This window comes from Leptidea sinapis, chromosome 32 (genome assembly GCF_905404315.1).
Source record: "Leptidea sinapis chromosome 32, ilLepSina1.1, whole genome shotgun sequence".
NCBI lineage: Eukaryota > Metazoa > Arthropoda > Insecta > Lepidoptera > Pieridae > Leptidea > Leptidea sinapis.
The window spans coordinates 2,631,271-2,655,123 of NC_066296.1; the positions used below are offsets into that span (position 1 = coordinate 2,631,271).

General features: G+C 35.7%; 1 protein-coding gene across 4 annotated transcripts in view; it reads right to left on the bottom strand.

The window, feature by feature from the left end:
- LOC126974547 (solute carrier family 22 member 5-like) overlaps positions 1-23,853 on the bottom strand; it is a 65,649-nt gene that overhangs the window by 15,454 nt on the left and 26,342 nt on the right. The window contains exons 1-2 of one of the 4 annotated variants that reach the window (XM_050822074.1): positions 12,528-12,650; positions 2,253-2,411 (exon numbers count right to left, since the gene is read on the bottom strand). The exons of the other annotated variants lie outside the window; for them this stretch is intronic. Coding sequence (XP_050678031.1) covers positions 2,253-2,411; positions 12,528-12,579 — 211 coding nt within the window. The 5' untranslated portion in view covers positions 12,580-12,650. Of the gene's footprint in view, positions 1-2,252; positions 2,412-12,527; positions 12,651-23,853 lie in introns of those variants that run through there. 4 annotated transcript variants of the gene reach the window in all.

Sequence of the window (23,853 nt, forward strand, 5' to 3'; positions counted from 1 at the left end):
AAGACCCGAAGACTGATAAATTCGTATATTTGTGGTTGTTGAACGCTCAATGGCCGATATCGGTTCGAAGACTGTCGAAGGTGTGCTTCCCAAAAATTTCATGCTGCTGCAATGCATGCTGTACAGCAATTTCAATCAGAACGAATGTAGAATTAAACTCCTATTACAATGAAACTTACGATATTAAAGTCAATTGATGATTTAAAAGGTAATTTTCTTTTGGTGGCATTAATAATTTTGGAACATGTTCTTGAAAGATCTGAAAGTTTTGTAACACTTCTATCTTCCTATTAAGCCACCACTTATCAGGAAAATGCTACAAGTTTCTAGAAGGAGAATAACTCAAACTCAGCAATGGCCACATTTTCATAGAAGCATATACAAACACGGTTTGGAAGCACTCAATCGACCTATGAAAGTTCTGCTTTAATCTTGATGTTTTGCAGGCGAAACGATTATTTTGTGTTGGAATTTTCGCGCACAATCAGACATTTTTTCAGACAAGATTCTATTTTGCTGACGGCTAAAAAAATATTGAAGAGCAAAAACAACCATACGAGATCAAAGTGTTAATTTATCAAATTATTTGAGTCTAAGTAAAGGACGAGCTCATCAACATAGTATTCCTGAATTCGGTCTCGCTAAAACTCGAGAACGGCTGGACCGATTTGGCTAATTTTGGTTTTGAATTATTTATGGAAGTCCAGAGAAGGTTTAAAAGAAAAATGCTGCTAAATTAAATAAAAACAACAAATTTGTTTTATCTTTGATGTGTCCATACATAATTTCTATGAGAGAATTTATTGACGCACGGTTTGACAGTTCTGCTGTGAAACAATTTCATTACGACAACAGGGTGCATATTTTACGAAGAAATTTTTGATGTTATGATATATTATTGACAAATTCATATAAAAACATTATTTTATTTATTAATTAAAATCAATTAAGTTCATTATTTTAAACATTTTTTATTTATTTTATTTATTACTAGCTGACCCAGCAAACGTTGTATTGCTGATATTAAAATCGCGATACAAAAGTAACTGTTGATCGTAGATGGGTGAAAATTTGAAGTTGTATGTATTTTTTAATGCCACAGTATAAAAAAATAAAAACAAAAAATTTCGTCCAAAAAATAAAAAAAAAAATTTAAGGGTGAACAACCCTTATTACTTAAGGGTATGAAAAATAGATGTTGGCCGATTCTCAGACCTACTGAATATGCTCACAAAATTTGATGAGAATCGGTCAAGCCGTTTCGGAGGAGTACGGGAACGAACATTGTGACACGAGAATTTTATATATAAGATAAACAGAACAACGTCTGTCGGGTCTACTAGTGTACAATATTAAATTTTTGGTCATTCAAAATTTATCGATTTGGTGAATTTCGAAGACACAACAACCTAATTATTATATTAAAGATTTAGTTCATTATGTTACTATGGTTGGAAATCTAAGCAAATAAAAAGCCTACGTAAAGGAACGCGTTTATTTTTTAGAAACCCCAAAAGCGATTGTCATAGTCATACTCGAAGGAAATTGGAAGGGATGGGAAATTCTCATTCAGAGACCTTGCATTCACCATGTCGATCAATAAATTACAAGGCCAATCCTTGAATTTCGCTCAAGGTCAGAACGAATGTAGTCTATATACAGCATCTTTAATGTATCGGCAACTTATTATGGTTCCGCTCCGAAAAATATGTTTTGTAATATATTGGGATGAGTGATTAGAAATAGTAAGTTTATAAATATAATTAAATAGTTTTGGAAGGATTCCATAATCAAAATGTTAACATTAGAAACATACATAAACTTATTATACCTACTTGGCTAAGTCGAGATAGTAATTTTTCTTTGGGGCGATACATATACTTTCCATTGACAGGCTATAATATTATAAATTTTATGGAATCGAATTTTTTTTATTTAAAAAAATTCATTTAATTTTTATAAAGAGTGAAAACATTATATTACAATTTACAAAGTCTAGCCTTAACTTTGTTCGATCTGCTTAATACTTAAGTAAAGAAGTACAAACTTCGATTTCCCTCAGTCGACACAAGCCGAGTTAAATGAGCAATACATAGATGAACATGACAGCGCAGTCTCATTCAATACTTACAAAATAAGAGTCTTAAAGTTGGTAAAATTATTGCTGGTGGCTTATAGTTCCAAGTCAAGCGAACTAATTCGTCTTAAAATGAAAAGGGGATTTAAACTAATATTTGATACAATTTACTTACCAATCAGAGGCAGTGACGTCAGTATCCCCTTTTGCGTAACATTTAGATTAAGGTCACAGGCGGCAGCCACCACCAGGCTAAACCCAAACATGTCGATTCCAATTCCTAACATGATGAGTCCACATGTTGCCACCAGCAGGGTGTTGTAGAGGCCATTACCTGAATAAAATAAAAAATCATTTGAAACTCATTGAGTTAATTAATTACATTCACCGCATCGAAGGCATCCCACTTGTTGCGCTTTTTGCAAATATAAATTACTAGGAAGTTTGGAATTGAAGATTATCTCATGTCCTATTCCAGTTCCGGTTCCCATTTCGCTCCCGTTCGAAGATTGATTTAGGTATTCGATGAAGAACATAGCAATCCCTAAAGTTAAAGAGAAATAGACGTACAAACCTGTGGCCCTATTTGTGTTTTAACCTCAGCCGAAATAATTAAAAATCTATAAGTAGAATATCTTTGTTATAAATAGGCGACACATGTGGGAAGAGTGAGTGCCAGAATATCATTCGAAGTTAGCATTTGCGAGTTTATTTTATGTATTTTTAGCAAAAATAAAAACGCTGGGAGAGTTTCTTGCACCGCGTCGTCTCTCTCAGAGCGCCATTTGTTTCCGAAGCAGTAGTAGAATCTAATATATTAGAAATGACATCAAAAGGAATTTTAAAGGAATCGATTTTGAGAAAATAAATGCCTTTTTTGCCTTATTAAGCCTTTTACTCAAACAAATTAGTTATAACATTTATATTAATATTGACTATAAGTATAACGAATCGCTACCATCATCTTCGTCTGTTTGCCCTGTCATGGCAATGGCGTCCCCATTAATATATTTTCATTATTTTGCCACTGGCCGATCTAGTTCAGGTGACTCCCCCTGTTGGTTTTTGTCCTCCCATCTTTTGAACTGTCTTCGTCATTTTCCGCTAAATGTATTTTGGATACATTGCATTTTTGTTTACCTTCCCTATATATATCACCACATTATCACCTCTATTTTAATTGCTCTACATTCATTGAAACCTCTTATACTTTTCTTTGTTTTCGTAATGATTTATTATTATTATTATCATTGACTTTGTCTTCATTTCAATTTGATAGCATGCTTCTTTCTATGGTAGATTGGCATATTTTTATTTTAAAGAAGAGCTTGTAAGTTTGGCATCCACAAGTTAACACACGAAGAAATCAATTACTAGTATATAGCTTACTTTTGTAGACTATATTGTAAAGCCGTGCAGTAAGATTATATTCTTTTGTATTTCTAAAATATTTTTTATCTATAAACATGCAAGGTCACATCTGGATCTAGTTTCTTCTCTTGTCTGGTTTTCATCTAGTATTTATGTTATTCTTTTGAGGATATCCTTTGCGAAGACTTCGTATACAACTGACTTATAGAATTATAGTTTAAGATGTTATTTTAGTCTTCTTTCTTAAGTCGAAGAAGTCCACCACGTAGTTATGTATTGATTGCTAATTTTTTTAAATATGTTTATGAGTTTAGAAGTCAAAATATAATCTCTATAATTTATTATAAGTTCGTTACATCTGAGCCTGGTAATTCATCTCTTTTCTGAGTTTCAATAGCTTGCTCTACTACTAGATTACTACTAGTAGATTAATTATTTGTTTAATAGCTTCTTTTGAGTAAAATCTCAGAGAAAGTGTGTAGCTATAAAGGATAAATAAGATCTTCTTTTTTTGTGTTTTCCTATTTTGTTCTTGAGGTTTAACATATAAACGCTGTTTAACTCATCCAGTCTTTATTATTATATATTCTTCAAATGTTTTTCAACTTAGTTGATCTCTATTTTTTTTATGCTTCTTTTAACTTGCTTGCTTAGGTTTGAGATTACTTTCCTTATTATACATAAATTTTTATTCGAACTTATCAAATCTTGTACCTATATTTACAATAGTATGATTACATTATTTTATTATAATATTACTTTCCTTATTTGTTTTGTTTTACTGGTTATATTAAGTAAATCTTTTATTTTTTGGAGCAATTTGTTTGAATTAATTGATATCTTATCTTTTTTACTATTTCATTGTGTTTGACTTTTGCCTAAGATTTTATTGTGCAAACTTCGTAATTTTTTCTTAAATATTCAGGTTGCTTGTTTTACCCAAAAATATTTGATTCATTTTTGCGTCTAAAGTTGGTATTATTATTGTGAAAGACTTTTTTCCAGTTCTAATAGACAGTGAAAGTCGTTGTTTCTACTTTAAATAAACGGTGTTTTTTGATATATTAAATATTAGTTTTGTCCAAACTATTTTATAGTTGCTGTTATAGTTTATATCATTCACCATTCTGCAATCGACAAAAGAATGACATCTGTTTATCATTCTATCTTTGCATCAATCTACCTATTTATTAACTATAATAGTCCATTGAAATACCAGTGGGAGGCTCCTTTGCACGGGATGCCGGCTAGATTATGGGAACCACAACGGCACCTATTTCTGCCGTGAAGCTGTAATGTGTAAGCATTACTGTGTTTCGGTCTGAAGGGCGCCGTAGCTAGTGTAATTACTGGGCAAATGAGACTTAATATCTTATGTCTCAAGGTGACGAGCGCAATTGTAGTGCCGCTCAGTTTTTGGGTTTTTCAAGAATCCTGAAAGGCACTGCATTGTAATGGGCAGGGCGTATCAATTACCATCAGTTGAGCGTCCTGCTCGTCTCGTTCCGTATTGGCATAAAAAAAAAATAAAAAAAGATTGAAATGTTACAATTTAAGGACCTAATATTGCATTTTTAGAGGACGCAATTTTATTTTTGAGGCATGTATGGGATCAATGGAAGCTTAACCACAAGTTTATGGGGTTGCCGCCCTTGTCCCCCGGCAGCCATCTTGGTAAAAAGGGTACAAACACCTTTTCGCGATATCTCAGATACTATGTGTCCTAGAAAAACTCGTAAAGGCATTATTTGTAGAAATCGCTTTGCCCTTAACACCCGTACGTCACACGTACTTTTGTTTATTCTCCACTTCTATAAAAATACTATCAAACAAAACTCAATATATAATATATATCTCAATATCACGGGCCAACGTGTCTGAGAACATCTACATAGACGATACTATTGATAATATTTTATATAAATCTCTTTTAAATCCTGTCTAAGAATGACTGGATGAAATTGTTGATAATAATATTACTATCAACAATTTAAACTTGTCATCCTGAGACACGACGTAGATATAATTTATATATGTATATAGAGAGATATGGTAGACGATAATATTATCGTGGTCCGTGACCTTGTTCTATGTGTAGTTAATCATAATCTTTGACTAAAGCACACGACAGTCTATCACAGACTACAGTGAAGATCTGTATCGACAAAGAGTTAAAATTGAATAATAATATAATAAAACTCCTAATATCTTTATAAAAAATATTTAGAAGAAAAACTTAACTCTTAATATGAATCTATTATAATAACCAGTGGGAGGCTCCTTTGCACAGGATTCCGGCTAGATTATGGATACCACAACAGCGCCTATTTCTGCCGTGAAGCAATAATGTGTAAGCGTTATTGTGTTTCGGTCCTAAGGGGCCGTAGCTGTTGAATTTACTGTGCTAATGAGACTTATCATCTTATGTCTCAAGGTGACGAGCGCAGTTGTAGTGCAGCTCAGAATTTTTGGGTTTTTTATCAATTACCAACAGCTGAACGTCCTGCTCGTCTCGTGCACTACAAAACACGTTGTCTACGGTCTTCCTAAAGTTAATATTTTGAGAAAAAGCAACCCTAATATCGATCGTCTATTCTTATCAAACGAGACACTTAATGATTGTTCGTGATGCAAAAGTCCAGTAAAAAATTAAGTAAAGTCCCAATAAATGACTAAATACTATCACTAAGAATTTTGATTTAATAACACATGGAACAAACATAAACTTGAAAAAACGTTTGTGTGGTAAAGATTATTATAACATAAATGACTGGGAATGGAGCGACCGCCCTCAGGCTATTTAATTATAAATATTATTGTATATTTTAACGAAAATTCATTATGATAAAAAAGAAGCCCGCTGAGTTTCATGCGCCCATTTTGTGCACCATTCTTCTCAGGTCTGAGGCATACTACTATTTCGAATTTGTGGTAGTTTTAGACGTTCAATAAGTGATTTCTAATCCTATTTTGAATAAAAATATTACACTATAAATATTTATTTTAAATTACTGAATTTACCACAATATGATCGGAAATAGTTGAGCCCGTGAGACGAACATACAAGAATTATAACAGCCACTCCTTTCAATCAAATAGAGTATTTTATAATGGCTCTAATATACTCAGGTTATTACAACCTTTTCCATCTTATTCAACTACACACACGAGTGTTACCCAAGCGTTGGCCGATCCGTACCCGAGGTTCGTAAATTCTGGTCACTGATGTTAACGAAAGGTAAAATTGAATAAGTGTTTTCTGGTGAGGTTCACTAGGAAGAAAAAACCATTTGTTTATTGGTACTATATTGATGGAATCGAATTAGAACAAGTGGACAAAAATACGAAATTTAGGCGTATTTATAGATAACTAACTAAGTTCTCATTTTACAAACTATTGTATGAAAAAGGCAGCACAGATGAAAAGGTAGAAAAGGCATCTATTTTCTCACAATTGATTCATTTAGAATTCTTTTTGACGTTAGTTGAAAAACTAACACTGCTTTGGAAACAAATGGCGCTCTGAGAGAGAAGAAACGGCGAAAGAAACTCCCCCAACAATCTTTTTTGCGCTCTTTTTAATAAAAAATACAAATACTACATAAGTTATTGCTATATAATAATCTTAATCTAGTCCCAGGCTTTCCGATCATGTAGATATTCAGCTGTGGAGTAGTAGGATTTACGACACATATTATTTTTTAATAAAACATTTAAATTTATTTATAGATAATGTCTGAACAGCGACTAGATTATTATTATAAAATGTATACATATACACTTACAGCTATTATGTATCTTATGAAGCCTACTAGAATTAGTTACAGGCAATCCTTTATTTCTAGCGTTATAATAATGAAAATCACCATTAAGAGCAAAAAGGTGACGATTTTTATGAACGTATATTACATTTTCATAAATGTACTTACAATGAACATTCATAATATTTATTCTTTAAATTCTTCTTTGAGAGACTGTCTATAACCAAGCTGGTATATAACACGAACAGATCTCTTTTGCAGAGCAAACACTATATCAATGTCAGCAGCATGACTCCACAACAAAATACGGTAAGTCATGATGCTGTACGTTCACTAATCTAGCGGTCGCAACATTCGTGTACTCTCTTATCTTTCAAAAGAAAGATGTTGGGTATTCCTCAAAAAAAATTACGCAGGTTTTTCACATTCACTCAAATAAAAATTAAAGAAGTTCGCAGCCATCTTGAATATATCAGTATTGCATGGTGTCTTTTTTATGCAAACCAATCACAAACAGTTGAGTGCATTAAGAGATCATTTACGCATCAATTATTTCCATGGTTTTTTCATCGCTATGAGAACAATTGGTTAAATTTAAAATGGTCAATGATGTATGACCTACGTTTTCTTGACAGATGCAACATAATATTAGTTGTACGTACTTGCGCAGCCGTTTCTTGTAGATGAAATCTAGATCTAGTCTCCGGTTTGGCGTATTCATGAGGAGTATAATTTAGTAATAGATTGTATCAGTTTGAATGTATATCCTGACTATATAATTATTTGAAAAAGGACTTATAAAGTATATCGGACAAAAAAGAGCTATTTCTCAACGCGTTAAAGAACACATTAGCGCAGTCAAAACTAATGATCTTAAAAAATCTGCAATATCCGAACACTTGCTTAAAGCCGGTACCAACCACTAGATCGAGTTGCACAACCCACGAGTTATTTCTGCTGAACGCCAATAGATCCCACGGCTACTTACAAAAGCTATTGAAATTAAAAAGCATCCTAACAATTTTAATAGGGAGGATGGTTTTAGGCTAGCACAAATATAGAATCCCGTGGTCTCACTCTGCAGTACAAATGCAAGAAAAAGATCCGAAAGTATGGACGTCGCAGTATGTTAGGGAATCAAAGACCAAAACGAATTAGGCGCCAAGTGGACAGATTGATGTACTATTAGTGTCTAGTGTCAATGTGTCAAGATTTTCTCGCCACCTCCGCACTTCCACCGCGTCCACGATTCATGCAAATGTATCGAATATTGGCCTCAAATTAATAAAATATATATAGTGAGTACCCGTCATAATAATTACAATATTAAAGTTCCGAGATGATAAAAGTTTAAAAACATAAATATGAAAAAGATTTGGGAGCATTTCAAAAAATTAATTTATAAGTTCCATTGCTGAAAATTATTTCAAAATTTAAATTATTTATTATTATTATTTAATTATATAACTAATAAGTATTTTGACAAACTTAAGTACACTGAAAATGGTACACAAATCAGACATTATGTAGAATTGATAGAGATATATTCATTTACCATATAAAGTGACAATAAATTAACTTTTTTTTTATATGACAATTAGGGACGAGACGAGCAGGACGTTCAGCTGATGGTAATTGATACGCCCTGCCTATTACAATGCAGTGTCGCTCAGAATTTTTGGGTCTCAAGAATAAAAAAGTAAACATTGCAACAACACTTGGTAAACGTCATGAAATTATATCGGTTCATAAAGGAGCTTTGACATGAGGAGAAGAACTAATAAGAAACTCCCAGCCCTAATATATAAAATTCTCGTGTCATGGTGTTAAACATTGAACTACTCCGAAACGGCTTCATCGATTCTCATGAAATTTTGAGTGCATTTTGGTCTGAGAATCGGACCACATCTATTTTTCATCCCCCTAAATGTTAAGGGTGGTCCATACGATTTTTTTTTAATTTTTTTGACATTTATTTTTAAATTTGTTTGATTATGAGTCAACATTAAAAAATACATACAACTTCAAATTTTCACCCATCTACAATCAACAGTTACCTTTGTATCGCGATTTTAATATCGGCAATACAACGTTTGCTGGGTCAGCTAGTAATATTATATAATTTTAGGTGGCCTGCGCAGAACCAGACAATAACTATGCATACTTATCCTCTATGTAATCTACTATACTTCTAAGCCTTCATTGTCAAAGAAGGTTTGATATATTTCTTGAATTTGTACTCTGTGAGCCCTAGTCTACTGCCTCGTATTTTATTGTAACAATACCAAGACTTATGAAGGAGCCCTTAACAGTACAGTTTATTTTTTCATGTTGCATTGAATGAATAATCACGTGTATGTATAAATAATAATACAATCATTTATTTCAGACATAACCAATCCACAGAAAAATAAAATAAATACATTTACAAGTACCTTCAGGACCTTTCAAGCACAACCTGCAAACATTATGGACATGAAGTGAACTAACCTTAAATGGACTTTAAATTTAAGTTAAGTGTTTGCAAAATTAATTGGAGTTTACTCCTTATGATTACTCATTTAAGGCCCATGGTAAAAAAAATATAAGGAATAAAATCTTCTGAACGAATAATAGCGTTACTTTTTTGTGCGCAACCTATTCTGCGCACATTTCACTTTTAGACATAAAGTGATATAAATTGTTTAATTTATATTGGAGTTTTTGATACAAATATCGATTATTTATATTATTATTGTGGACTTTTAATATTTATCATTTCACTTCACCTTAAGGTGAAATTTGATGTTGTTTGATGTATAATACTTCACCGAATAGTCATAATATATGTAAATAGAATAAAGACATTACTTAAGTATTTTCATTTATTCGTTTATATAATACTCGCTGACCCGACAGACGTTCTGTTCATGATAAAAAAAAAAACTCTTGCGGGTGGAATTTCGTAAAATCCGTTCTTAGCTGACCTCTACTCGGTGAAAATAATATTCCTACCAAATTTCAAGTCTTTAGCTCTAATGGTTCCAGAGATATCGTATGATGTCTATATACGTGAAAATCTCTTATATATATATATAGATTTGAAATGGTATTATAGTTTTTTTGGACTAGTAAGCCATTTTTGTGTCTACTTAGACTGCTGACACACACACATTTTTTCACTTAATTTATTAAAAAACCTAATAATAATAGTAATAATCTAAAAACTTTACCTTATGACTACGTCAATTATAAGAATAATTAATTAATTACTCGTAGTTTAATTAATTAAAGAAATTAATTTAATATAGAACTAGAATTTTATTAAACTGTTGGGTTTTAACATCAAAACTCTGACCCCCTTATTCATAATAGTCTGCTAACTTAAAACATTGCTAATTCTCACTCTGTTTTCTTCTACTGACCTAAGTCAGAATGAGAAAAAACACTCCTTAGCGGCTGTTTAAAGTTAGCGGACCATTTTGAATAAGAGGGTGAATCTATAACAATCACCCTACTCATATCCCTTTAGTTAATGGATTTGTTCATAAGAACTACCTACAATTGACGCCATTCCACTACCTGTTAGCTTAATTATATTTATTTACGACAATACAATCCCTACTAATATTATAAATGTGAATGTAAGTTTGTTTGTGACGCTATTACGCGAAATTAAATATACTGCGATAAACCAGAGCTTGGGAAAGGACATAAGCTACATTTTATCCCGGAAAAATCCATGGGTCCCGGGGGATTTGTGAAAAATTTAAATTCTCGTCGATGAGCTATAACAATACCTATAGTAGGTTTAGTTTGCCATAGCAATCTTCCTCGTAGTAAGATTCATATAATATGTTGGGAAAGGGAGCGAAAACGGGAACCGGAACTGGAATAGGACATGAGATAATCTTCAATTGCAAACTTGCTTATTATTTTAAAAAACCCTTTATTTACACGAAGTAAAAACTATGCATGTATATGTAACTGCGCGGAAGTGTACGAAAAATACTGGCAGTAAGTATATCCGCGTTGAATAGCTAGGCGCGCTGACCGTAATAGCCGACAAAAATAAAATAGACATATTTTAACCTAGTTAAAGTTATTCTATGGCAAATTGAGGTGTTCCGATTATATCATGTGTTACAAAGTTGATCTCAAACTTGTAACATAAAAACATTGTGGCTTTATAATCAAATAATAATGACGCTGAAAATATCAAAGTTATTGAAATTCCTACAGCACTGTTTGATATAGATGAAAAGTCATGTTCTACAGGATATAATTGACAAAAGTGCGTGTATAAAAGTAATCTTGACTTTATTGTAATGATTGAAAAACTCATAATAAAAATGCTAAAATAATTGAAAATATTACCCCTTTCATATCCCAATTTATAAATCTATCGCCCCAATTCCTGCTTCGTCCGTACAAGTGTTAAATTTAATGAACTTTTAAGTGCTTACTCCGAAATTAACACATTTTTAACTAAACCTAGTGCGATTCGGCATCTGATAACCAAATCATACTTCTTCCCCAAGTAACAAAGTATTGTATCAATAAAATCAATGTTAACTTTAATTATAATATTATTATTATTAACTGTGATCTATATAATATCTAATATATAAAATTCTCGTGTCACGGTGTGCGGGACCGAACTCCTCCGAAACGGCTTGACCGATTCTCATGAAATTTTGAGTGCAGTGGTAGGTCTGAGAATCGGACAACATCTATTTTTTATCCCCCAGTTAAGGGTGGTCCACACGATTTTTTTTTTTAATTATTTTGACATTTTTTTAAATTTGTTTGATTATGAGTCAGCATTAAAAAATACATACAACTTCAAATTTTCACCCATCTACGATCAACAGTTACTTTTGTATCGCAATTTTAATATCGGCAATATAACGTTTGCTGGGTCAGCTAGTATATATATATATAATGAAAATGGTCTTTGTTTGAGGCTCTTTCACGCCTAAACCACTTATCGTGTTGAGATGAAACTACCACCATTTGATTCGAAAATTATCTAGATGGTCTATGGCTACTTATTTTTAGGAATTCCAACGTTCCTTCCTTTTAAAATTCGCACAGCCAAGCGGGCGGGAACGGCTAGTTATATTTTATAAAATATGTAAGCTTTAACTAACTAACCACATGGAAAATACTAACTAAAATGTAGTTAATATAAGTAATTATAACCATAGTAGTAATTGTAACTCGATAGTAATTAGAATCATAATATATGTGAAAACTAGGAAATGGCTTTTTGTTATACATGATGATGTCAACATAGTTACTAATACACAGTTTTCTAAATAAATAGGTCGCTTTACCAGCTTTTTCCAACGCGGCGTCCAGGCTTATAGCTTCTTCGTTAGCCTTCATCGTAAGTCACAGCTCACACACAACCGCACAACGAAGTTCTGATAACACACTGAACGAAACTTACTGAAAATTTCAATGTCACGGCGCATGACGCAATAAAGCGTAGAATCGCTTTGGGCAAAAAATAATCTTGATTGAGTAACGGTTGTTTGTGTGTGTGAATGTAGAGTAGTAAAATATATCACAGCAATGAGAGACATTTTTCATATAGAGCGTATAGGAATTAATAAATTCACCAGTGGGTGGCTCCTTTGCATTCCGGCTAGATTATGGGTACCACAACGGCGTCTATTTCTGCCGTGAATCAGAAATGTGTAAACATTATTGTGTTTCCGTCTGAAGGGTGCCGTAGCTGGTGAAATTACTGGGCGAATGAGACTTAACATCTTTTGTCTCAAGGTGACGAGCGTATTTGTGGTGCCGCTTAGAATTTTTGGGATTTTTAAGAATCTTGACTGGCACTGTGTTGTAATGAGCAAGGCGTATCAATTACCATCAACTTCCTTCTCGTCTCGTCCCTTATTTTCATTGAAAAAAATAAGAGACAAGTAATGAGCATATGGGAATTCTCCCCCTATTATCAGCATAAAAATGACACATAACAATATGTTTTAAAAATTTCGTGCTTTCATGAAAAAGTGGCAAGAATCTCATTGGCCTTTTTGTCAAATTGATCAAGATTTATAGCTTAATATTTACTAATTATTACAATTACAAATCTATGTAAAGTTATGCAACAAAACCTCAAATACTCAAGTACTTACGCGAATAACGACTTAACGAGTACATTTTAAAAAATAGTATAAAATTATTAGTATAAATAATTAAAAAGGTATAAAACTGAATTAATCACGTTCAGGTAGATGCTCTTGGGCGTCACGGGCTATCCTATCCTATCAGCAGGCCGTATCAGTCGTCACGCCAGTATTAATGAAGTCATCCGCAGGGCATTTGCCGCTGTCGTTGGCAAGCGTCCTGATGGAATGGTGGCTTGGGCACGAAGTAGGGCGCTGGTGTGGAAGGCGACTTTCATCGACACTCTGGCACCTTCTCATGTCCAAGTTGCGTCAGTTGTTGCTGGGGCTGCTGCTTCGACTGCCGAAGACAGCAAACGTCATAAATATGTCGATCTCAATGAGTATTACATCTTTGTGCCATTTTATGTCGAGACACTTGGCCCGTGGGGCCCAGATGCGCGGAGAATGTACAAAGTACTATCTTCGCGCCTCAATAAGGCAACTGGCAACCCCAGCGCTATTTCGGTCAGCCAAGCTATCCAACGTGGAAATGCTGCTAGTATTCTTGGTACGCTTCCCCGTAATGATAGTCTTATTTTAATGTTATTGTAGTATTGTAAATAAGGTTATAAGATTTGTTTTGTTTGAATAAATATATACTATTTGAAATCAAACAGATTTATAAATCGGTATAAGCTGAAAACTACCGAAACGATTACTTACAATTGGGGGAGCTAAATATAGCTTATGTCGAAAAAGCTATACGGGGACATAAAATATAATGCACGGTCCGATCGATGTCTACTTCAAGGTCATATTATCGGGCGTCTGGATCAGGATGACATACATCGGCGCTCGGGTACGGTGTGCAAAACAAGCATCACTAGGGTATTATTGTTTAATAAATAAACAAAGACTTATTATTTTCTGTACTATTGATCGATTTTAAGGGTTGTATTGTCATGCTAATTATTATGATTATTATAATGATAAAAATCAAGAAAATAATTTTGTTTAATAAGACAGAGTATTTATTTTTTACCAACTTCAAAAAAGGAGGAGGTTTTCAATTCGACTGTTTTTTATGTTTGTTACTTCAGAACTTTTGAATGGGTGAATCAATTTTGACGATTCTTTTTTACCTGAACGCTGGTGCTTCCCGTGTCGTCTCGTTGCAATTTGGTCCAGTTCTGACAATGGCATCCAGGCTCATGGTTTTCTACCATGAGCCTCCCACTGGTCAATGGGATTAAGTAGTACTTAAAAAACATCGTCCGAATAACTTTCTTTTTCCAGTCGGTAGCCAATATATTTTTTAGTGTCTTTGTCCTCAAGACAATATTGAACAGTTCTGTTTTTGTAATATTTTCGTCAAATGGAATAATATTATTGGCACGCAACCAGTTTAGCATGTCACCATTTAGAGATGCCTTCGTAGCTGCGTTAAGTAGTAAGTAATGACGAGTGCACCATTTGGCGGTAAGTTTGCTTTTACGTTTTCTTTCAGCCATTTTAGAAAATAATTTGCATCCATCTCATGATGTTTTATATCTGGAATCAAGCCGTTTTCTCCAACTGCATGCATAAAATCCATCTTTGGCCTCGATTAAAATTATTTTCGTTGCTGACGGTACATTAATTAACAACATAGAGGGAATGGATCCAGGTTTCGTAAATGTAGGAAACCGGTTTTTATCTGCGCCGAATCCATTATTTTCTTTCATTCGACGCAGGTAGCGAGCCCTCGACGGGTATTTGTACATTTTTAACCGACTTCAAAAAAGGAGGAGGTGCTCATTTTGTTGGTATTTTTTTTATTCATATCCCAAATTTCTTTAAAAATAAAATTATCCTTGTGGCTGTTGCCAGGACTTTCTTTAATGCCAGGGTTTCTTTTTAACAATATACTTTTTTTTTAACAATATTTGGTATTGTGCAGACGTCAAAGTTATCAATTGGATTATTTTTTAATTTCTTTTGCTTCTATCCCGGTGTTTATAATTTTATCTCCGAGCTTGAAATGTTGTGAGAAAGGTTACACAAATTAAATTTTAATACAAAATTTATGAACGATGCGGGACTCGAACCGGCGACTTTTCACGTTCAGTGCAATCGCTCTTCCACTGAGCCAACCGTTTGAGTGCCGTATAGTTAATAAATCTTGATATGTATTGTAGGTACAACTCTCAGGTTGTGTCCAGAAATGAGGGTATATTTAAAAAAAAATACAAATTGTGAGAAACGTTGTCATATTGCTCGGTCTTGGGCCAAAGAATATGTTTACTGGACGGTGTAGCACTAGGCGGTGCATTCAAGTCTTTTTTTTGTGATGTTTGTTTGATGATCCGAATTGTAGCACAGGTTATATTTATAACTAGCAATTCCCCGCGTTTTCCCGCGCTTAGATACAGATCTTGTATAAGTGGAAGGTCTACTAAGTGGGCCATTTTTTTATGTAAATAAGGGATGAGACGAGCAGGACGTTCAGCTAATGGTAATTGATACGCCCTGCCCATAACAATGCAGTGCCGCTTAGGATTCTTGAAAAATCCCAAAAATTCTGAGCGGCGCTAACCTGCGCTCGTCACCTTGAGACATAAGATGTTAAGTCTCATTTGCCCAGTAATTTCACTAGCTACGGCGCCCTTCAGACCGAAACACAATATTACTGCTTAGCGGAAAATAGGCGCTGTTGGGGCACCCATCATCAAGCCGGCATCCTGTGCAAAGGACCCTCCCACTGGTAAACTACCACCACTATTGATTTTTTTTTGTTAACATAAAAGTTTTTATTTTATTATAACATTATATTCTTTAGATTGACATAATATTTTAAATTCTTTATATTAATATCTTTTAAATGGAATGTCCGATTTTAATAATTTGAAAGTATTACAGGTATTGAAACGGTCTTTAATAAAATAACATTTAATGGGATAAGGATGAATACAGATGTATGAATAATAAGGTTTGATTATTGTCAGCACTTACGAGTATATGAATAACTAGCTGACCCAGCAAACGAAGTATTGCCGATATTAAAATCGCGATACAAAAGTAACTGTTGATCGTAGATGGTTGAAAATTTGAAGTTGTGTGTATTTTTTAATGCTGACTCATAATCAAATAAATTTAAAAAAAAATGTCAAAAAATTAAAAAAAAATTCGTGTGGACCACCCTTAACATTTAGGGGGATGAAATATAGTTGTTGTCCGATTCTCAGACAAACCCAATATGCACTCAAAATTTCATGAGAATCGGTCCAGCCGTTTCGGAGGACTTCAAAGCTTAACACCATGACACGAGAATTTTATATATTAGATAATAGTGGTATAATCACAGTAGTTGGACATATGGTATCGCGGACTCTTTTGTAGATATTGATACGTTCTATAATACTGTAGAACATGGTCTATCATCAATAGTTTTCGCAGCGCACGTGATGACAGATTTTTAATAACTAGTTTTTTCACACCTTGGGTTATATTATTGAGTTTTTATTAGGGATTCCTATTTTTTTTCAAATGTTATATAGCCTGTGTTATTCAGTGGAGATGCAGCTATCTTATGGTGGTTCTAAATTTAATTTAATCAGTCCAGTAGATTTTGTGTGAAAACATAACAAACAAACATACAAAAACACAAATAATAATAATAATAACTTTATTTCGCAAACATTACAATAATAAATAATAGTATTACAAGTAAAAAAAGGTTTCCAAATTATATTATTAACTAGTTAACGCGACAGACGTTGTTCTGTATATAATAAATAAAATAATGTTATTTATTAATTTGTCGATAATATATCATAACATCAAGAATTACTTCGTAAAATATGCTCCCTGTTATAATGAAATTGTTTCACAGCAGAACTGTCAAACCGTGGGTCAATAAATTCTGTCATAGAAAATGTATATACAAATATGTCCATACAAAACAAATATCGGACGACGGGGGACACATCAAGGGAAAAACAAAATTGTTGTTTTGATTTAATTCCGAACACTTTCATATTTATTCACCTTTTAAACCTTCCCTGGACTTCCACAAATAATTCAAGACCAAAATTAGCCAAATCGGTCCAGCCGTTCTCGAGTTAAAGCGAGACTAACGAACATCAATTCATTTTTATATATATAGATAGATTATTTACATACAATACAGGGAGCAGACAGCTAAACTAGTGTGAACTGTGTTTCATCTGTCAGTGACTTCTCGGTACCAGACATAATTACCGACATAGTCAAATCAAATTATCAAAATCAGATAAAATAAAATAAAAATGCTGTCTAAATACAAAAGTGAGAATAAGATGTGTGTGTGTTGGTGGGTGTAATAGGGTGTGATAGTGTTTAGATATGTTATTATGATTTGTATATATTTATTAAGATGTTTTATTGTATACAATTCTCGGTCTCATGGAAATTCAGCCCATGGAGCCAGTTTTTGGTTTTTTTCTTGCATTGTAATGTTTCCTCTTTATTATATTAGTTAAGATAACTCTAGGAGTCACTGTTGGAGCGACTAACTAGTCCACCATTGGTAGCATGCCAGTGCCGCTTATTACTGAGTTAGCTCCATTTGGTGACAGTCATTGTCGCACGTAGGTATGTTTTACTTTATTTCATTTCTAAATAATGCATCATCATCATCATCAGCCGGAAGACGTCCACTGCTGGACAAAAGCCTCCGCCAAAGTTCTCCATGACGGTCCGTCCTGCGCTGCCCTCATCCAACGTACTCCGGCGATCTTGACCATATAGTCGGTCCATCTTGTGTGAGGCCTACCAACACTGCATTTTCCGGTACGCCATCTGAGGACTTTTCTGCCCCTAAGCCATCTGTTCGACGAACTATATGCCCTGCCCACTGCCACTTCAGTTTCGCAATCATTTGAGCTATGTCGGTGACTTTGGTTCTCCTACGGATCTCCTCATTTCTGATTCGATCTCGCAGGGAAACTCCAAGCACAGCCCTTTGAGCGATCATGAGCTGTCTCATCATGCCCGGTAAGTAATGAATTGTATTACCTAATAAGTCTTATTGTTTCTAAAGCTATATTTGTAAGCACGAGGAACAAACAAATAGTTTGCCCTGTACTTTTCCCGGGGCGTAAAAAGAATAGGGGAGTCCCAGGCCCATGGGTGTCGTAAGAGGCGACTAAGGGCTTTTTAGAAGTGGGAGAGTCACGCTGCCGTCTTTTGACGTAAGCACAATCGGGCCAGGCTCGTCCGGGTTAATTACCACACTCGCACAGAATACCGGCGTGAAGTAGCGGCCTAGTGCCGCTATGTTTCGCATAGGTTAGTGTCGAGGACCGGTGGCCATTCCCCCCCCCCTCCACCCGAATATGACAGCGGAACTTAAAAAGATTTTACCCCAGGAGGCTCTACCAGAGTCGGAGAATCCCTCCCCGAGCACTCTAGCTCGGGCTGCCCTTCGTATTCTGGGGAGGGCACAGAACCGCAAATGACCACGGACAAACGAGGCAGTAACACCACGGCACCCCGCTCCACATTCAACGTGGACTTTTGCAATATCAGGGGAATTCACTCCAATTTAAACGCCGTCCACCACCACCTTGAGACGGCGCAGCCTGCCTTGTGTTTCCTTACGGAGACGCAGATATCTCGACCTAGCGATACGTCATATTTAACGTACCCCGGGTACAAAATTGAGCACAATTTTTTGCCTCATGCCGGGGTATGTGTGTACGTTAGGGAGGATATCTGCTGTCACCGTCTCGGCAATTTTGAGGATAGGGATCTGTCCACTCTCTGGCTCCGCGTAGATTTAGAGGACCGCGTCCGCATCTATGCGTGTGTCTACAGGTCCCATAGTGGTAACGCAGAAACCGATCATCTCATGGGCTGCGTTCAAGCGGCAATTGACGAAGTGCTTGCTCAGATCCCCTCCGCTGAAATCGTAGTCTTGGGTGATTTCAACGGGCACAATGCCGAATGGCTTGGATCACGTACCACAGACTACGCAGGGCGATCTGTGCATAATTTTGCATTGGCGTATGGTCTGTCCCAATTGGTCGAGTTGCCAACGCGGCTCCCGGATGTGGATATCTACATGCCGTCCTTATTAGATCTTCTGCTGACTACACATCCCGATGGTTACCAGGTCTTTGTCGACGCCCCTCTCGGAACGTCCGACCATTGCCTGGTCAGGAGTGTAGTGCCTATCCGACGCCAACGTCGCAGACCACCAGCGACCCGCCGCGTTTGGCACTACAAGTCAGCAGATTGGGATAGGATGCGTTCCTTTTTTGCATCCTACCCTTGGGGCAGGGTTTGTTTCCCTTCGGATGATCCTAGTGCCTGCGCCGTTGCAGTAGCGGATGTGATACTACAGGCTATGGATATTTTTACCAAACTCTGTAGTACCCATCGGTGGCAGATCACAGCCCTGGTTCGATGCGTCAGTTAAAGCAGCATCTGACTGCAAAAAACAGGCGTATCGAGCTTGGGTTGCGGCGCTGGGCGCAAAGGATCCGAACTGCACAGTTCTTAAGAAGAAATACAACCGTACCTCCAGATTTTTTAAGCGGCAAATCGCCCGTGCAAAGTCAAAACACGTCGTCAAAATTGGCGAGCAGCTTTCCAGTTACCCGACTGGAACACGCAAGTTCTGGTCGTTGTCGAAAGCTGCTCTTGGTAACTTCAGCCAGCCGTCCATGCCGCCGTTGCACATGAGGAATGACACCCTATGCACTAGTGCACAAAAATCGATTTTGTGCAGCCTATATCGTGCACAAATAAGCAATTTCAGAGCATGAGAAGTGAAAATCTTCCTTTTCTTATTTCTTCATCTACTCGGTTAAGTCGAGTTAGTAAGTCTTTTACAACATGATACCAGTAAATGTGTAACCAAAATTAAAAGAATTGTTAAAAAACCTTTGTGAGGTAACTTCTTACGGTTCTTCCAGGCACTACAAAGCTGTGGAATGAGCTTCCTTGTGCGGTTTTTAGGCCGGCAACGCTCCTGTGATTCCTATGATGTTGCAAGAAAATGTGGGCGACGGTAATCACTTAACACCAGGTGATACGTACGCTCGTTTGTCCACCTTTTCCACAAAAAAAAATCATCACGAAAACTTAAGTCATATACCTGTTACCTGTGGGTCGGTCGACCCATACTAACAATTTATCTAATTAAAGCATTTATTAGAGACTGCGCTATTATGACGCTATTTACATTATTACTTCCTATCAAATTAAATGTGATTGTCTTCTTGGGCATTAAATGAGATTATATTGTCTTATACAGTTTTAATGTTTACTTTATTATAAAATATCAAAAGTTAAATAATAAACCAGACTTTCAAGGTTTCGGGCTTCGACTGCAGCGTTGATTTATTTTCTTGACCATAAGTATCTAGCAATACGTCGCCCAGCTATCTAGCTATACGTTACCCAGCTATCTAGCTATACGTCGTCCAGCTATCTAGCTATACGTCACCCAGCTATCTAGCTATACGTCACCCAGCTATCTAGCAATACGTCGCCCAGCTATCTAGCTATACATCACCCAGCTATCTAGCTATACGTCGTCCAGCTATCTAGCTATACGTCACCCAGCTATCTTGCTATACGTCACCCAGCTATCTAACTATACGTTGCCCAGCTATCTAGCTATACATCGCCCAGCTATCTAGCTATACATTGCCCAGCTATACGTCATCCAGTTATCTAGCTATACGTCGTCCACCTATCTAGCTCTACATCACCCAGCTATCTAGCTATACGTCACCCAGCTATCTAGCTATACATTGCCCAGCTATCTAGCTATACGTCGTCCAGCTATCTAGCTATACGTCGTCCAGCTATCTAGCTCTACATCACCCAGCTATCTAGCTATACGTCACCCAGCTATCTAGCTATACGTCGTCCAGCTATCTAGCTATACGTCACCCAGCTATCTAGCTATACGTCGTCCAGATATCTAGCTATACGTCACCCAGCTATCTTGCTATACGTCACCCAGCTATCTAGCTATACGTTGCCCAGCTATTCACCAAGGTATCTAGCAACTCCTCGCCTAGCTATCTAGCTATACGCCGCCCAGCTATCTAGCTATACATTGCCCAGCTATCTAGCTATACGTCGTCCAGCTATCTAGCTATACATTGCCCAGCTATCTAGCTATACGTCGTCCAGCTATCTAGCTATACATTGCCCAGCTATCTAGCTATTCGTCGCCCAGCTATCTAGCTATACGTCACCCAGCTATCTAGATAAACGTCGCCTTTCGTACGCTCTTACAAACAAAATATGTTGGTAACATAGATTAAGGATTGGTCTCCGCTCCAACTAGATACCGCAGGTGTAGTCGCAAAAATAAAAATTATATAATTACTCATTTAACTGCTCTAGGTTTGTACGGGAGTAAATAAAAGAAGGAAAGTTAAAATAGGTGATTTTTTCATTTTTGAATCTGTTCATTACACCATAAAACATTACGAACCTTAGATTAAGGACTGGTCTCCGCTGCGCTACAACTAGATACCGCACAATACAACTAGATAGGAACAATAGCTTTTTTATTACGGCAACTATTAGATGCTTGTGTTCTGGCATTTTGACACTCAATGGCATCTTTCAAATTTTGTAACATACACTTCGTGCTATTTTAAATTGAAATTAATACAAAATACCTACTTACTGATTTTACTACTCAATTTTAGTTTCAATTATAAGAAAATTTTTATTGAATGTAGCTTTCAACGTCACCCATTGTTCGAGACTGGCTCGAGTACACCCAAGTGGGCACTTGGGTTAGGCATTAGTTGCCACACTTTCGGTATCTGGGTGGAACGCAGCGAAGACCAATCCTTAATCTAAGTAATAAATATAGTAAAATTAAACTGAAAATCTTCTGTGCATTTTTTATTTAATCAACGAATGAAACAACGAGACGGATTTATGCCTTTTACAGTTTTATGTATCTTTCAATGTTAGTTAGTTTGGCTCAAATCTTATTTTGATCTTATCCTACGAAGGATACATTTAAAATGTTAATTCAGTTACAAAATTTACGCCCTACATCGATAAGATGATACTGTATCCAAGATTAGCGCCACGTTATGTCTACTTTATCAAATCTACCGACGGATTGCTGTTCCAGAAAATATCTAATGAGATATTGATGAGATGTAGTATCAAAATATTGGGGTTGAGCAGGTCACCAACTGTAAAGTAGATCCTGTAGATGAAGTCTGAGAGTTGAACAAGACATACCAAGATTTACGATTGATACGTTACTCGGACAGTTGGCTCGGTTGGTAAGAGCGCTCGGGTGGAACCTTAGAGGTGCGGGTTCGAGTCCATAAATTTTAATACAAATATTTGTAATTTTTTTATGACATTATTGTCCCTTATGGGACGAGACGAGCAGGACGTTCAGCTGATGGTAATTGATACGCCCTGCCCATTACAATGCAGTGCCACTCAGGATATTTGAAAAAAATTATAAATTCGAAGCGGCACTACTACTGCGCTTCTCACCTTGAGATATAAGATGTTAATTGTCATTAGCTCAGTAATTTCAGTAGCTACGGCGCCCTTCAGACCGAAACACAGTAATGCTTACTCATTACAGCTTCACGGCAGAAATAGGCGCCGTTGCGGTACCCATAATCTAGCAGGCATCCTGTGCAAAGCTGCCTCCCACTGGTATTTAATTTTTAGTTAACAAATTTCGCCAACAACTCTAATACCAATATCATTAGGTATTATAAATAAAATAAGTACCTACTAATAAAACTCACATGCTATGTAAAGTCTAATTAATACTAATGTTATCGCAAGGATGAAATGTTTGTATGTTTATGCGACAAAGTCGCCACTCAGAAGCGGTTTACGTCAAATCGTTGCGGCAGAGCCTAATTACGTAAGCGCTTAAGACGATTTCACAGAGACCCAACCAAAAACGCGTCCTTAAGGCTGGGGAACGAGCCATCGACCTTGAGGAATCGTGCGGAGCTAGGTTACCTCTCTCACACCAGATCGCCTTTTTTTTTAATTCATAACAAAAATCATTTTAATTTATTACAAACATAATACAACTTTCTTTCCAAAAATAAGAAAACTATTTCATGTTAAATAGTATTGGTAAATTTTTAGTACGATTCTTAAGTTGATTGAATTGATTAACATGGTGGCTTCCAAGTGTAAAAATTAAGGGCTCTTTGCTGATTTGTCTATGTACTGTGTCTATTAAATAATATAGAAAATTATGTAAAGAAAATCCGAAAAGCCGAAATCCACTACATTTTAAGCAAATGTCTGCTTTCAAACTTAGCCGGATTATTCTTCGTCGCTATAATATAGTATTTACTATTTCAAACTTATATTTCATTTATCATTACTAAACTAAATTTCAATTTTTATCTAAGTAAAGTCGCAAAAGCAATCCCGCCTCTTATTACGCAGTATTTGTATATCCTTTTTGACTTGATGATCTAATCTCTCTATATCGATTCTTTTCTCATTCGGGTCATTTTAAATCTTTTAAATTATTAACATA